This window comes from Protopterus annectens, chromosome 15.part0, assembly GCF_019279795.1.
Source record: "Protopterus annectens isolate FY-2018-M chromosome 15.part0, PAN1.0, whole genome shotgun sequence".
In the NCBI taxonomy this organism is placed as follows: Eukaryota; Metazoa; Chordata; order Ceratodontiformes; family Protopteridae; genus Protopterus; species Protopterus annectens.
This window is the reverse complement of record NC_056749.1, coordinates 4,431,585-4,447,620: the sequence shown is the minus strand read 5'-3', so window position 1 is coordinate 4,447,620 and position 16,036 is coordinate 4,431,585. Positions and strand designations below refer to the sequence as shown.

The window sequence follows — 16,036 nt, the reverse complement described above, 5'->3', positions numbered from 1 at the left end:
GTAAGTGTACACAACTGTACTATGTTCTTCGTGTTTCACTGTTGCAGTCATTACATTTGAGTAGAATCCTAAAGCTATGGATGGCTGGATGGAACTAAATAGCATTAGGAGCGGCTATAAGGCCCTGCAGAACTGCAGTGGCAAAGCCTGCCCTGGATGTGGAGAAGAGAGGCAAATGATAATGCTTTGTGAAGGTATGAACTGAGCTCCAAGTAGCAGCTTCTAGAATGTCTTTGGTTGGAACTCCTCTGAGAAAGGCTGCTGAGGTAGAGGCAGCTCTGGTGGAATGTGACCTGATTCCCTTGGGTACAGGTTTTCCATGGTGCAAGTAGCAGAAACAAATGCAGTGATTTATCCACTTAGAAACAGTCTGCTTTGATATAGCCTTCCTCTCTGATCCTGAAGCAAATGCCACCAGTAGTTGCTTAGACATTCTTAGAGATTTGGTCCTGTTTAGGTAGAATCTTAGTTGCCTGTGTACATCCAATGAATGCAGAATCCACTCCCCCTTGTTCTGCGGATTTGGGTAAAATGCTGGCAGATGAATAGTTTGGTTAAGAGCCACACTGGATACCACCTTAGGCATAAAGGAAGGATTGGTCCTGAGGGACACCCTGTCTGGGTGAAATGTAATAAAAGACTCCACAGCCATGAGAGCCGGTAGTTCTGAAACTCTTCTTGCTGAAGTTATTGCCAAGAGGAAAGCTGTTTTCCAAGATAAAAATTTTATATCTGCAGTAGCTGCTGGTTCAAAAGGAGGCAGGGTGAGTTTTTCCAGCACAAAATTGCGGTCCCATGCAGGAGTTGGTGATCTTCTGGGAGGCCTTAAATTTTTGGCCCCTCTAATATACTGTTTTAGCAGAGGATGAGAAAAGAGGGGAGGCTTCGTGTTGTAATGAGCCGAGATGGCAGAGGCATGTATTTTTATTGAAGAAAAAGATAGGTCCTTGGCAAGCATCTCAGTCAAGTATTGTAAAATCTGAGGGATGTTTGGTTTTGCTGTGTCTGTTCCTTGTGCTTGGTTCCAAGCACAGAATCTCTTCCATTTATCAGCATAAGATTTTCTAGCACTAGGCCTTCTAACTTCCAAAATGACATCCATCACAGATTTACTGAGAGGTGTTTGAATAATTAAATGATCATCCATGCTGCAAGGTTCAGAGTTTGGAGCTGAGTGTGCAGAATTTGATTGTTCTGCTGAGACAGTAGATGAGGTATTTGAGGAAAGTACCAAGGAGGGAGTTGGGACATATTCCTTAGAATTGGGTACCAGTGCTGGCGAGGCCAGTCCGGAGCAATCAGGATCATTTTTGTTTTTTCCTGTCTGACCTGTAGTAAGAACTTGGAGAGAAGAGGCAGAGGGGGAAAGGCATAGACTGATAGGTTTTTCCAACTGAAGGATAGGGCATCCACTTTCCATGCTTGTCTGTGATAAGTCCTTGTGCAGAATTTGTCCAGTTGATAATTTTGGGGAGAGGCAAATAGATCTATGTCTGGGCTCCCCCATTTCTGTGTTACCATGTTGAAGATTTGTGGATTCAGTTTCCACTCGTGTGGGTCCAAAGATTTCTGCTTAGATCGTCTGCCAGAGTATTTTGTTTTTCTGGCAGGAATTGAGCTTGAAGATGTACTTGGTAAGTCAAAGCTGTGTTCCACAATGCCATGGCTAGTCTGCAAAGGGTGTAGGAATGCGTACCCCCCCCCCCCGCTTGCTTATGTACCATATAACCGTGGTGTTGTCCATCTTTATCAGTAGTTGTCCTGGATGAAGTAAGTCCTTGAAGGCTGTCAGAGCATTCTGAACAGCTAGTATCTCTTTCTGGTTGATATGCAGATGCATTTGTTCTGGGCTCCATATACCCTGAATGCATCTCCCCGCCAGGTTGGCCCCCAAAGCCCAGTCTGATGTGTCTGTAGTTAGGGTTTGGGTGACAGGGGGTAGAGTGAATGACAGTCCCTTGTTTTGGTGACATGCCTCTGCCCACCAAATAAACTCCTGTTGTAGGCAGGGAATGAGAGGAATCATTGTTTCCAGACTGTGACAATGTTAACCCCATAAACCTTTTAGGTACCATTGAAGTTTGTCTTGCAGATAACTGGGTTTTTGTTGCCATCTGTTTGAAGTATGTTGTCAGTTGCCTTTGTCTGGCATAAGGTAAGCCATCTGGGCAGTTGTATTCAAGCTTGTACCCAGGAATGTAATTATTTGAGAGGGTACCAGTTGTGACTTCTTTTCATTTATGGTGTGCCCTAGGCATGTTAGTAGCCTTTTTACAAATGCCAGATGTTGAAGAAGAATGTCCTTGTTCTCTACTTGAATGAGACAGTTGTCCAGATAAGGATAAATTTGTATGCCTCTGCCTGCAGAATGCAATTACTGGTGCCAGGCACTTTGTAAAGACCCTGGGCGCAGCAGATAAGCCAAAGGGCAGTGCAGAGAATTGGTAATGCAAAAAACCTGCCTTGAAGCGGAGGCATCTTCTGCACGATTCCCTTATTGGGATATGCAGGTATGTCTCTTTTAAGTGTAGAGTCACTAACCAAGCGTTCTTTCCCAGCATGGGCAGTAGCTGCTGTAAAGTCAGCATTTTGAATTTTGGAATGTCCAGGAACGTGTTCAGAATCGATAAGTCCAGTATTGAACGCCAGGCATTGTCGTTTCTAGGTACCAGGAAAAGTCTTGAATAAAAACCTTGTCCTTTTTCCTTTTCTGGTACTGGCTGAATAGCCCCCATATCCATGAGGGACGTAACTTGTTTCTGAGCCTCTGCCCATTGATTTTGTGTCAGATCTGGCCAACCGTTTGGAATTGGCAAAGTATGGAAAAGAAATCTGTACCCCTGGGATACTATGTTTAATACCCACTTGTCCTGGGTAATTAACTGACACTTTTGAGCATGAAGTGCTAATTTTCCCCCCAAGGGGGCTGCCAAAAGATAAGTGCTTAGTGAAGGTAGAGGGAAGTCATTGAGACTGCTTACTGTAGGGTTGTGCTTTGTTTCCTCCAGATTTGGAGGTGGAGGCACCCCATTGCTTTGACCTGTAAGATCCCTGTGATTGGTATCTAGAGCCTTTTGAGTGCCTGAATTTGCCTTGAGAGGCTCTGTTGGACACAGGAAAGGACCAATTTTTAGTAGGCTAGTGCCTACTGAACCTGGGTGGCTGCACTTGTAAGAAATCTTTTACAGTTTGCATAGATTTAGCTTTGTCTTCCATTTTCTTTAGAACCTCTTCTGCCTTATTACCAAACAGAGTATCATGCTGTAAAGGGGCATCCAACAATTTAGCTTTAACATGATCAGGCAGATTTTGCTCCATGAGCCAGGCATGCCTTCTAATCACAGATCCAGTAACTGCGGCCCTGCAAGAGACCTCCAAGGAATCAAAACCACATTGCAAAGTATGCTTTCCAACCTGTTCTGCTGCATGCAATAATTCCTGCAAGTCTTTATTTTCCACACAATCAGAAATCAACATCATTTTCTATTTCAATAAGCCCATAACATGTTGTTGATATTTAAGCATATGAAACTGACAGTTTAAGGCCCAAATTGCCAAAGTTGCAGACGTATAAACCTTCTTTCCCCATCTATCCAGCGCCCTGGAATCTCTATCAGAGGGGGTAGGATTTTTGGCTGCAGAGGCCTTTACACCTTTGAGATCCTGTAAGATAGTCTCAGGATCAACAGCAGGATCTTTGAATAGAAATTTGTGGGAGTCAGAAACCCTGTAATATCTGTCTGGCTTACTAGGAGCTGGAGGTAGGGAATCAGGAGCCATGCTTGATTCCGAGAACACATCATCAACAATGTCTAATACAGGATGCATACATTCCTCTTTTTTTTCAGTATTACCTACTATATTAATATCCGAAGGTTCCTCCCACCCCCATGAAATGAAGCCTGCATAATGTTGGGTTTATTAGCTGTATTTACATATGATATTTACTTGATAACTAGTTTCAGTTTGTTAAACATTTTTGTGATGTTTCTAGGTTAAGGATAAATTGCTACTTCATGTAAAGATGAGTATAATAATTGTGCAGAGTTTATAATATTCACTATAGTCCAAGTGGATATATAATATTTTTAGCAGACTGTGATTCTGTTTATTTTTTCAATGTTGTATATCAGATCTTTACTTAATCATTTATTTCACCATGTGACTGTGGGGTGTATATCAGAATACTGACATTTCAAAATGTCGAAGCACCTTTATTAGACACAAAAAATGTTGAACGCTGAGTTTGTTGAACGGGCAAAACACTGGCTTCTTTCCAAGGGAAAGAAATCTGAAGGCCAACAGACAACATGACATAAAAACTAACGTATTTAATTGGGGGGCTATGCCCCCCACACCACCCACCATGAGGGGCTGTGCCCCCCACACCCAGCCTAGCTAAATATTCTAACTCTGAGATCACACTACAGTCAGGGAAAGGGCAGGTGTGACAGAATAGCCAACCAATTTCTTTCCCTTGGAAAGAAATTGATGTTTTGGCCGTTCGACAAACTCAGCATTAGACATTTTCGTGTCAAATAAAGGTGTTCTTTGACATTTTCAGATGTTGATCATCTGATACAGACCCTGACTGTGTATTGTCACATCCATTTGGTGCATGGCGGTGGGCATCTACTTGCCAGCAACAGCTAAACACACACTCTCCACTTTTCAGCTTACAACGCCTCCATCACGCCTTTTTCTTCTTGTCCTATAGGCCGACTGCAGTTTCTGCTACCCTCTACACTCCAACTCTCTCCATTCCTCTCTTAGCTTCACAAGTTCTTCCGTCCTTTGGACATCCTTTTCCAGTTCATTTTGTGCCCTCCCTCGCTCCTTGTTTCATTCACCTCTTTATTTTACATTAGTCCTTCAAAAAAATGCATTACTTTCTATACTTGTGAATAACTGTGAAAATGCTGACTGAGTTATGCATCTGTATGACAGTGTCATTGGCTCAGACAGGCAGCACAATCACCTTTGATGCTAAAAGATACAAACTCTGTGGGTTCTATTCCCATATCAGGCACGTTGATTACTTTTCAAATACTGACACTGCAGTGCACCATTAGGGTGATGTCACACTCCTGAGTGCACCATCCTTTGAATAAGACATTAAAACACAGGTCCCATCTGCTTTAGTTAGGGTAGCTCAGATGGACGTACACGATACCGCGGCATTTATTGGAAAAAGAGTGCGGGAAGTTCCCCGGTGCCCTAACCAAATCTCCTCTAGTCCATATGGGTATCACTTTAGGTCTCATCTGCCAAGTGGACACTGGCCTAGAGGTAGTTTCCTAGTCAAAATAAATAAATAAATAAATAAATAAAAATGAATAAAAATGTTTGTTGTTATAAATTCATTCTAATGTTAGGTATTGTTTTTATTACTGATGAATAAATATGTTTGCTGTTATAAATTAATTCCAATTAGGCTTTTGAATACTGGCCAAGGCTCTTGCCGTCCCCATAGTGCCTTTTTTAGGCAAGGCTCAAAGGACAAACCAATCACCGTAACCAGCACAGGTAACCAAAAACTAAGGGTAATACTACTCAATGCCAGAAGTCTCAACCTCAAAATGCATGCACTCGAGGCACTCCTCAGTATGGAGAAAATCGATGTTTGTGCAGTGACGGAAACCTGGTTCAAGGCTCCAGAGAGCATCCCAGCACTACCAGGTTACAATTCATATCATACCTTCCGGCCTCAGTTACTGGATCACAGTACAAAGGGCGGAGGTGTATCCATATTCATCAAGGATACCCACACCTCCAGGTTAGTGGCGCAGCATGATGCCCCAGAGATCATCCATGCACAACTATCAGCAGGCAAAACCACATTTCAAATCACAGCCTGTTATAGATCACCCACCATGTCCCAAGATGCTCACTCAGCATTTCTTGAGGCATTGGAAAATATAAAGGTCCTACCCAACACCATAATTTTGGGTGATATCAACTATCCTGGTATAGACTGGGAGAACTACCAAAGTTCTAACTCCTATGCCCAGCGGTTCATAGAATTTATAAATTAAAATGCCCTTGAACAACTGGTATGTTCTCCCACTAGAGGGGACAGCATATTGGATTTAGTCATCACAAATATGGGCGCCCATTGTATCACACCCGTTATCACTCCCTCTCTGGTCAGATCAGACCACAAACTGATAACCCTGGACATCCTCACCCCTCCACCTCCCCCAGTTAAAGAAACCATCATAAAAAACCTTTCTAAAGCAAACTTCAAACTACTTGCGTCAGAAGTGGAAAGCTTCGCTGTTTCTTTGCAGAAGGATAATGATATCCAGGATGTGGAATCCTACACCAAGGCACTTTATATACATCTTCAGGATTGCATGGACTGTGCTATCTCAAATAAAACCAAGACTCCTTCCTCAAGCAAGAAGAAACCAGTCTGGTGGACCCCGACCATAAGCAAACTATACAATAAAAGGAGGAGACTTATACAAAAAAGGACAAATCTCAAGTAGAAAAATCATCCCTTATCAGCATTAATAAGAAATCGAGGGCCCTCATCAAGTCAACTAAAGCTAATTTTGAAAAGAAAGTTGCCAAGGATGGCAAGGATAACCATAAGGCCTTCTATGGGTATGTCAAAATCCTAAATGGCAATGCTCATGTCTGTTCTGAGCTAGTACAAAATGGAACAAAATACACTGAGGCTTCTGACATTGCCAACATCTTGGCTGATAGGTTCAGTGCAAACCCCCCCCCCCTCACCACCTACAGGGCCTATTACTATTCCAAGGGATTGTGCAACTCCAATTATTACTGATATGTTGGTTAATAAGGCTCTATCTAAAGCTAAAAACACTGCCTCCATGTGACCAGACGGTGTCCCAGGCTGTGTCATACGCGAGCTCCAAAGTGAAGTAACCCCGCATCTGAATACCCTGTTCAGTCTCAGCCTCTCGACAGGATATGTGCCCATAGAATGGCGCACAGCAACGGTGGTTCTGCTGCACAAGGGTGGGCCCACAACCGACTTTGGGAACTAACGACCAATAAGCCTGACCAGTCTGATCTGTAAGGCAATGGAGCAAATCATTATGGAACTCATAAATGGAGAGATTGGGAACATCCACACACTTGACCCCACACAGTTCAGCTTCGTCAAGGGCAGATCATGCCTCCTGAACCTGGTGGACTTCTTTGAGACAGTTACTCAGGCAGTTACTCAGGCTATAGATAAGGGAAAGGAGGTACATGGCTTACCTTGACCTTGCTAAAGCATTTGACACCATTCCCCATTCGGGTATTATTGATAAACTCACCAACCTGGGCATAAACCCTTACATCACAAGATGGATCACAAACTGGCTCTCAGACAGATCCCACAAAGTAAGAGTAGCAGGATCTATGTCCGAATCCAGACCAGTAACGAGTGGTGTGCTTCAGGGCACTGTCCTGGGGCCCCTCCTGTTTGGCATATACTTCTCAGAAGTACAGGCAAGCACTGAAGGGCTGTGGCTGACCACGTTTGCGGACGACTGCAAACTGGGTGCTATAATAGAGTCTCCGGCTGACATGGATATCCTCCAGAAGGGCCTTAATGAGACTGATGCATGGTGTCAAAGCCATGGTCTCAAGCTAAATGCTAAAAAATGCGTAGTAATCCCCTTTGGAAAAAACAGAGTACCCGTGAACTACCATATAGGAGTTAACCCCCTGAAATCTGAAGAAGTAATAAGGGATCTAGGGACCCAAGTAGATAGTCAGCTTTCCTTTGATAACCATGTTGCCAAGGTGGTTAGAAAATCCTTCTATGTGACCCAACTGATCACAAAAGGGTTCGCATCAAGATCTAAGGATGTAGTGGTGCCCCTCTACTCTTCTCTCATCAGACCCATTATTGAGTACAATGCACCAATTGGAATGTACTTGGCTAGGCATCTCCAGCAGCTGGAGAGACCACAGAGGTACCTCACAAAGAGGATTACAGGCCTCAAACAGTTGCCCTATGCAGCACAATTGAAAAAACTAAGGCTTTTCTCTGTTGCATACCGCCTTATCAGAGGCGATCTCTGTCTAACATACAGAGCAATGTCCAACCCAGAACTGTTGAACATGCTCCATCTTAACAAAACAAAATCTACTTGAGCTACATGCTCTAGGGATATAAACCTCAGCACAACAATGAATAGAACATGCTGGAGGGATAGATTCCCTTCACAAAGACTTCCCTTGCTATGGAACAAGGTCCCGATCTACATAAGACAGTGCCCCTCACTATCACTCTTCAAGAGGAACCTTGACGAGTGGATGGGGAACAGAAAGTTCACACCAGGGATCATACCAACAGCTCTACTAGATAAGGGCCAAGGGTACTAGCTGCTAGATCTAGGGCCTAGGGAACTAACCAAAGGGGCGGTGAATACCGCACAATGTGGCTGGGCTAATATATGCCTTCGGGCAGATAGCCCAGTACCTACCTATGAACCTATGAATCTATGTTAGGTATTGTTTTTATTACTGTCTTACAAGTTTTTCTGCTTTTCACAGGTATGATCTGGCTGGGTTTCAAAACTCAGACTGTATTTTAATGCTGGACTACTCCCTGATGCTCTGCTTTTATATATCAGGCAACATTATATTTTCCAGTATTAACTGTAGCCTGTAGGATTTCTTGTCAGGTTCCCACCAGTGAGAAAAGGTTCTGTATAGATACACATCTGAGCTAACAAATAAAAAAAAGCAAAAATTATTTAAGACATTAATTTAAAAGTGTAAAACCGCTACAGTGTTTTATGCTGTTTGCATCACCCTGTAATAAAATGTACAGATGTGTTTGAGATATATGTCCTTGTGTTTTGCCTACAAGTAGAATCCTGAGCTTGGTTATTAGACTATTCAGATTTGTGACAACTGTGACTTTATGCCACAGATGAAACCTTCTCAGGAGTTACTCCATCCATGTAGCTATTTCCATGCTTACTCCATAAATGCGGTTATTTGCATGGTTACTCCATGTGTGAGGCCATTTCCATAGTTACCCCATCCATGAGGCCATCTCTATAGTTACCTTACTCATGAGGCCATTTCTACAGTCACTTTTATAAGGCTAACACGCTCCACCTCTCCATGAAAGTCACAAAAATCCATAATGACTACAGCAGGATTCAGCCCCACCTCACCTTCCTTGACATCCAAGTTTTGAGTTTGCCTCTTAGAACATGCCCCACACATCTTTGCCCTACTGTTTGTACTCACTGTGGAGTGTTTCCAGTAGTACAGAATCTCCTCCATATCAGCCAAGGGGTTCAGTAAGAAATGGTCTCTCCACTCCATCCAGTCAATTGTCAATGTGCCGTCTCTGTCCATACTGAAAGGAAAACCAAACAGTTAGTCCTTTACAGCAGTATAGCAACGTGCAGCTATGTACACACAAACAGTTAAAAGTCACATGACATACACTTCCTTTGCTGTGAACACACAGCAGTATAACAATGTGCAGCTATGCACACACAAACAGTTAAAAGTCACATGACATACAATTCCTGTGCTGTGAACAGTATAACAATGCACAGCTATGCATACACAAACAGCATAAAGTCACATGACATACACTTCCTGTGCTGTGAACAGTACAACAATGCCACACAGCTATGTATACACAAACAGTAAAAAGTCACATGACATGCATTTCCTGTGTTGTGAGCACAAGCTGATAACAAACATATGATTATTTGTTTAAACTCCTTGCTCAGACTATGAAGTGTAACAGTGGGTCGACAGAGACAGGCAGGATAACAATTTAGTACCATGTTGTTACAAAGTAAAAGCCTGATGTCTGCTAAGGTACACTGACATACCACTTTAAGTGAAGACACACTTGCACTATCAGACTTGAATTTCAATGTTCAGGATTGGATTTGTTTACTCCATTAGCTGTCCAAGATAGTTTAGGCAGATGCCGTTTTCTGTGGAGTCCCAAGGGGGAGAAAAGCTCCACAATTACAGTACAAAAATGTTACTGTAAAATGTAAAAAAACAGAGATAATATGTAATATATAGCAATATAATCTATGTGCTGACATAAGGGTTAACAATTGTATATGTATGTATATGCAGACGTGGGATATTGTAATCCATAAAAAAGGAAGAAAACAGAACTGTAACAAGGGTGTTGGGTCAAAAAAATAGGTAGCAGGTGGACAGAAAAAGAAAAATACATTGGAAAAAGAGGAGGAGGAGAAGGTGGCAAACTGCTTGATAGCGAGGAAGGAAGAGAAAATAACAGGAAGAGGTGCCAGAAGTGGGACGAGATGGGGTGGGGGCAAAAGAGCAGATAAGTCAAATGAAAAGAAGCATAAGAGATATGCATGGTTACGTACACACATGCTATGCATGGTTACGTACACACATGCTATGCATGGTTACATACACACATGCTATGCATGGTTACGTACACACATGCTATGCATGGTTATGTACACACATGCTATGTATGGTTACGTACACACACACTTTGCATGGTTACGTACACACATGCTATGCATGGTTATGTACATACATGCTATGCATGGTTACGTACAAACATGCTATCCATGGTTACGTACACACATGGAAACATCTCTAAACTACAATGTTGTCACTTGACACAGTGGTGGCAGTATTTCTTTAGATTTGTCTGAAAAATATTTGATGTGGTTTTAATTGTAAGTTCAGGAGGAAGGGAGTCTGACAGATTGGTGACATGGAATAAAGGAACATCCCCAAAGTGATTACTGGATTTAGTGACCACAACATGAAATTGCTGAAACTAGGCTATCTTCTGGAATATACTGTCCTCTCAAGTTTTTAATATCAGGGTATTTGTTATGGCTGTTTAGTATGCTGTGCATGGTTTTCAGATGGGTGTTTCAAGCTACATATCAGGGTACCAAATTCACAAATCCAGCCTTTTTTTGTAAAAAGCACCGAAATAGATGTTTCCCAGTTTCGCAGAATGAACCTCAAAATGATCTCACTGGATCAGCATTCTACCCCATTAACAAATGGTAAATAAAGAAACAAACATCTGCCAACAGTAAATTAATTGTAGGTTGCTGCAGGACTAATTTTATCATGCATCTTTAAATAAAGTCAGTTTGAACAAGATGTTTTGTTCAAAGATAAAAACTACTAAACTAATCTTGCAGGACTGATACCAGACGTATCTACGGGGTGTTAAGGGCATTAGCATTACTGCAGTACATATTCCTGGTTTACCTTCACATCTTGCAGTACCAAGAAGTAGCAAAAATGTCAGTGTTTACAGAGGAAGGTACATACAGGCTACACTGAGACACAAAGTTACTGCACTCGAATCAGTGTTTGTAAGGTGCCTTTTTTGTCATTGTAGTACAGGATGGATGCCACAGTAGCCAGAACATTCACACTGACTACATTAGCATCCCAACAATTAGTTAATTCCATATGAAAATCATGCAGTAGTCTAACGTTATTATAAGGTATGTTTTTCTACATATTACTCTCAAGGACACTGCATGCAAAGGCAGAAAGAATGCAATCCAAATGAAACACAAAACACCAATGCATTTTGTCTCATTCAGACACATACTGGATGTGATTCATGGGGTAATTTTAGAGGAGACCACTGTGGCTTAGTTACATTCTGATAGATTCAGAATGATGTGCTATGATGTTGCCTGTTTGGCATCTACATATCTGAAGTAAAAGCCAGTACTAAAAGGCTTTGGCTGGCTAAGTTTGCAGATGACTGTAAGCTAGGAGCAGTCATTGAATCCCATGCCTTAACCATCCAGCAGGAAGGTTTGTCACAAATAAATAACTGGTGCCAAAAATCATGGACTGAAACTAAATTCCAACAAATGCATTACTGCACCCTTTGAGAAGTCATCTACCTGGGGAACTACCATGTTGACAATACGTCCCTAATAGTTGACCTAGTTGTTCGGGTTTTGGGAACTTATGTGGACAGTGACCTAACTTTTGACCAACATGTATCTATAGTTCTAAAAAAATCCTTCCATATCGCACGGCTTATAATCAAAGGGATGGTGTCTAGATCTAGGGATGTCATTGTCCCCCTTAACCCAGCCTTCATTATGACAGTCATTGAACATAATGCCCCTTTGGCATGTATCTGTCCGACACATGCAACAACTGGAACACTCACAGAGAAGCCTTACTAAAAGGATATATGGCCTAAACAACATGTCCCACATAGACTGACTCAAAGTCTTGTCACTATACTCTGTATCCTACAGACTGCAAAGAAGTGGCCTGATTCTGGTATACAAGGCATCCTCTGACCCATTACTGATGGATTTACTGTACATCAGGAAGTCAATTGCCATCAATAATACTTGGTCTGGGGATCTAAACTTCTTCTGTAACATCAACAGAATGGTTTGGAGGGACAGGTATATCGTGCAGAGGATAGTGATGCTGTGGAACAGAATCCCCATGCACATAAAACAATGCTTATCCTCATCCATATTCAAGCACAAATTAGATCTATGGACGAAGAACAGGACATTTACCCCAGGACTAACCCCTGTACTACTAATGGACAAAAGCAGCACCTAAATGCTTTATCCCATGCATGGATCCCCTCAGATTATCTGTGTTATGATCCCAGTTATTCTCATTAGGGGTAATATATAATTACTGACCATGGGGCGGGTAAGGCCAATCTATAACCAAATGGGTTAGGTTATTTTAAATATAAAAAGCAACCTTGGCTAAGCTTTAAATGGCCCACAAGGGCAGCTAGCCTATTACTTACTTATGAACCTATTAGGCATTGAATAGAGCCAGTATTCCAAGCAAAGGACCACATAAGTAAAGACATGCTCAGCGATAATGACAGAAGCACCTCTAAGCTTTTCAGCAGCTGGAACAGAGCTACAGTAGGACAAATGACTGATGTGATGGCTGTCATGACAAAGGCAAGCAAGTATAAGCCAAGTCTATACATGCTCACATGCGTAATGTAGCGAAGCATATATACATGATATATGATGACATGCTTGACATAGTGGAGTTTATACATGATATACAAGGACATGCATGATATGGTGGAGTATACACATGATATACAATGACATGCATGATGTAGTGGAGTATATACATGATATGCAATGACATGCGTGATGTAGTGGAGTATATACATGATATACAATGACATGCATGACATGGTGGAGTATATACATGACATACAATGACATGCGTGATGTAGTGGAGATTATACATGATATAGGATAACATGCATGACATGGTGGAGTATATACATGATATACAATGACATGCATGATGTGGTGGAGTATATACATGACATACAATGACATGCATGATGTGGTGGAGTGACGTGTGATGTAGTGGAATATATACATTATATACAATGACATCCGTGATGTAGTGGAGATTATACATGATAGACGATAACATGCATGACATGGTGGAGTACATACATGATATACAATGACATGCGTGATGTACTGGAGTATATACATGATATATGATGACATGTGATGTAGTGGAGTATATACATGAAATACAATGATATGTGTGACGTATTGGAATATATATATGATATACGATGACATGTGTGATATAGTGGAAGATATACATGATATACAATGACATGTGTGATGTAGTGGAGTATATAAATGAAAAACATGAGTGACGTATTGGAGTATATATATGATATACAATGACATGCATGATGTAGTGGAGGATATACATGACATATGATGACATGCATGATGCAGTGGAGCATATACATGATATATGATGACATATGTGACATAGTGGAGTATATACATAATATACAATGACGTGTGATGTACTGGAGTATATACATGATATACGATGACATGCATGACGTGGTGAAGTATATACATGATATACAATGACATGCGTGATATAGTGGAGTATACACGATATACAATGACATGTGTGATGTAGTGGAGGATATACATGATATACAATAGCATGCATGATGTAGTGGAGTATATACAATGACATGCATGATGTAGTGGTGTATACACATGACATATGATGACATGCTTGACACAGTGGAGTTTATACATGATATACAATGACATGCATGATATGGTGGAGTATATACATGATATACGATAACATGCGTGATGTAATGGAGTACATATATGATATACAACAGCATGTGTGCTGTAGAGGAGTATATACATGATATACGATGACATGCGTGATGTAATGGAGTATATGCATGATATATGATGACATGGGTGATGGAGTATATACATGAGATATAATGACATGCATGATGTAATGGAGTATATACATGATATATAATGACATGCGTGACATAGTAGAGTATATACATGATATACGATGACATACATAAAGTAGTGGAGTACATACCTGATATATGGTAACATGCATGATGTAGTTGCATATATACATGATATACAATGACATGCGTGACTTAATGGAGGATATATGTATATATATATTATATATATATATATATATATATATATATATATATGATGACATGCATGATGTGATGGAGTATATACATGATATACAATGACATGTGTGACATAGTGGTGTATATACATGATATATGATGACATGTATGATGTAGTGGAGTACATACATGCATCTCATGTTCATCTGGCACAAGAAGGGCAGTATTATAGCCATCAGATGGACTACTGTGGGTGTGTGCAGCAAAGTGTCAATCATGGTCATCACATAAATGGATATACATGGGGAAGAAATGGGGAGACAGAAAAAGGAGGAAAGGTAAGTAAAGCAAGCAGAGGGAAGCAAGCAAAGGTAGCCAGAATGTATGACAACTGGACAGAAGGAGGGTCAGAGAACGAGCTGCTTTTTGTAAGTTTTACAAAAGATGAAAAGGTGGAGAAGTTAATGAGAGATATCTGTGGACGTGCAAAGGGAGAAAAGGAAGTAGCTGGGAGGAAAGTAAATGGACACAGACATACAGACGGTGGACACAGACATACAGACGGTGGACAAGTGTTGATGAAGCTGTCTGGACAATGAACAACAAAAGGGGAATAACACCAAAGGGAAGGAAAACGTAAGGATAACTAGGGTCTTGGTATATGTGGAGGCCAGGCCACCCCAGAGAGCTGCAAACACCAGCATCACAGAAACTCTGGCAGTTAATCATCAACCAAGACAACCAATAGCCAAGAAAAGATGCAGCAAAGGCTGTGCAAAAAATGCCACACTATTTATTAAAACAACAAACAGGTCTGTTATGCGTTTTTGCCCATTTCATTTTATGGGACTTCTTCAGAACAAAACTTAGATCAGCCATGTTGTTTTTTAAAGGCAGCACCCAAATGGCATGACATGACATATTTATTTATTTATTTAATTGACATTTGTTGACCGGGTTAGTCTGTCTGAGCTTATGCACATTTTCAGGGGAGGTCCAAGGAGAAAATCTCCAGAGTGAAGGATTATACAAAAAAAAAATGTTAAAATTAGATTTAAAGGACAAATAATACAAGTAAAACATTTGTGGTACAGAACTAAAAAAAAAAAGAAAATACATGAGTTTACAAAACAAATGATATAAGAAGAAAAAAAGGAAAACTCCTGCGAAGAAATTATATAGGTAGGATGTTCAAAGTAAAGAGCATACCTCTCAACTATACCAAATTCCTGAGTAAATACTGGTTTTTAGGGCAAAATATTGGGATGCCACGAATTCCTGAGTGGCCCCTTGAATTTCCCATTTTTTTACTCCTGATATCATCATGTGCAGGGCATGCACGATGACATCAGTTTCTACAGACCGGTCTCTATTCAGGCAGTGTACAGGCACAGCACATTTTTCTTCTGCCTGGCTCCTCCTCCAGGTAAACATGTAAACTTTACTTAACAACAGCACTTTGTATTACATATTTAACAAACTTTGTATTAACTAATGGCTGCAGGCATTACAGCAGGAGAAACTAACGGCAGGAGAACTGTGCTTTACTGGATGCAGGCAGGCATTACCATTTAATTTACTCTGTATGTATGT

General features: G+C 41.0%; 1 protein-coding gene across 1 annotated transcript in view; it reads right to left on the bottom strand.

Moving 5' to 3' along the window:
- Positions 1-16,036, bottom strand: part of SLC25A23 (solute carrier family 25 member 23) — a 1,355,089-nt gene that overhangs the window by 614,192 nt on the left and 724,861 nt on the right. Inside the window, exon 4 of the mRNA XM_044057174.1 lies at positions 9,232-9,343. Within this exon, the coding sequence (XP_043913109.1) occupies positions 9,232-9,343 (112 nt within the window). The remainder of the gene's footprint in view (positions 1-9,231; positions 9,344-16,036) is intronic.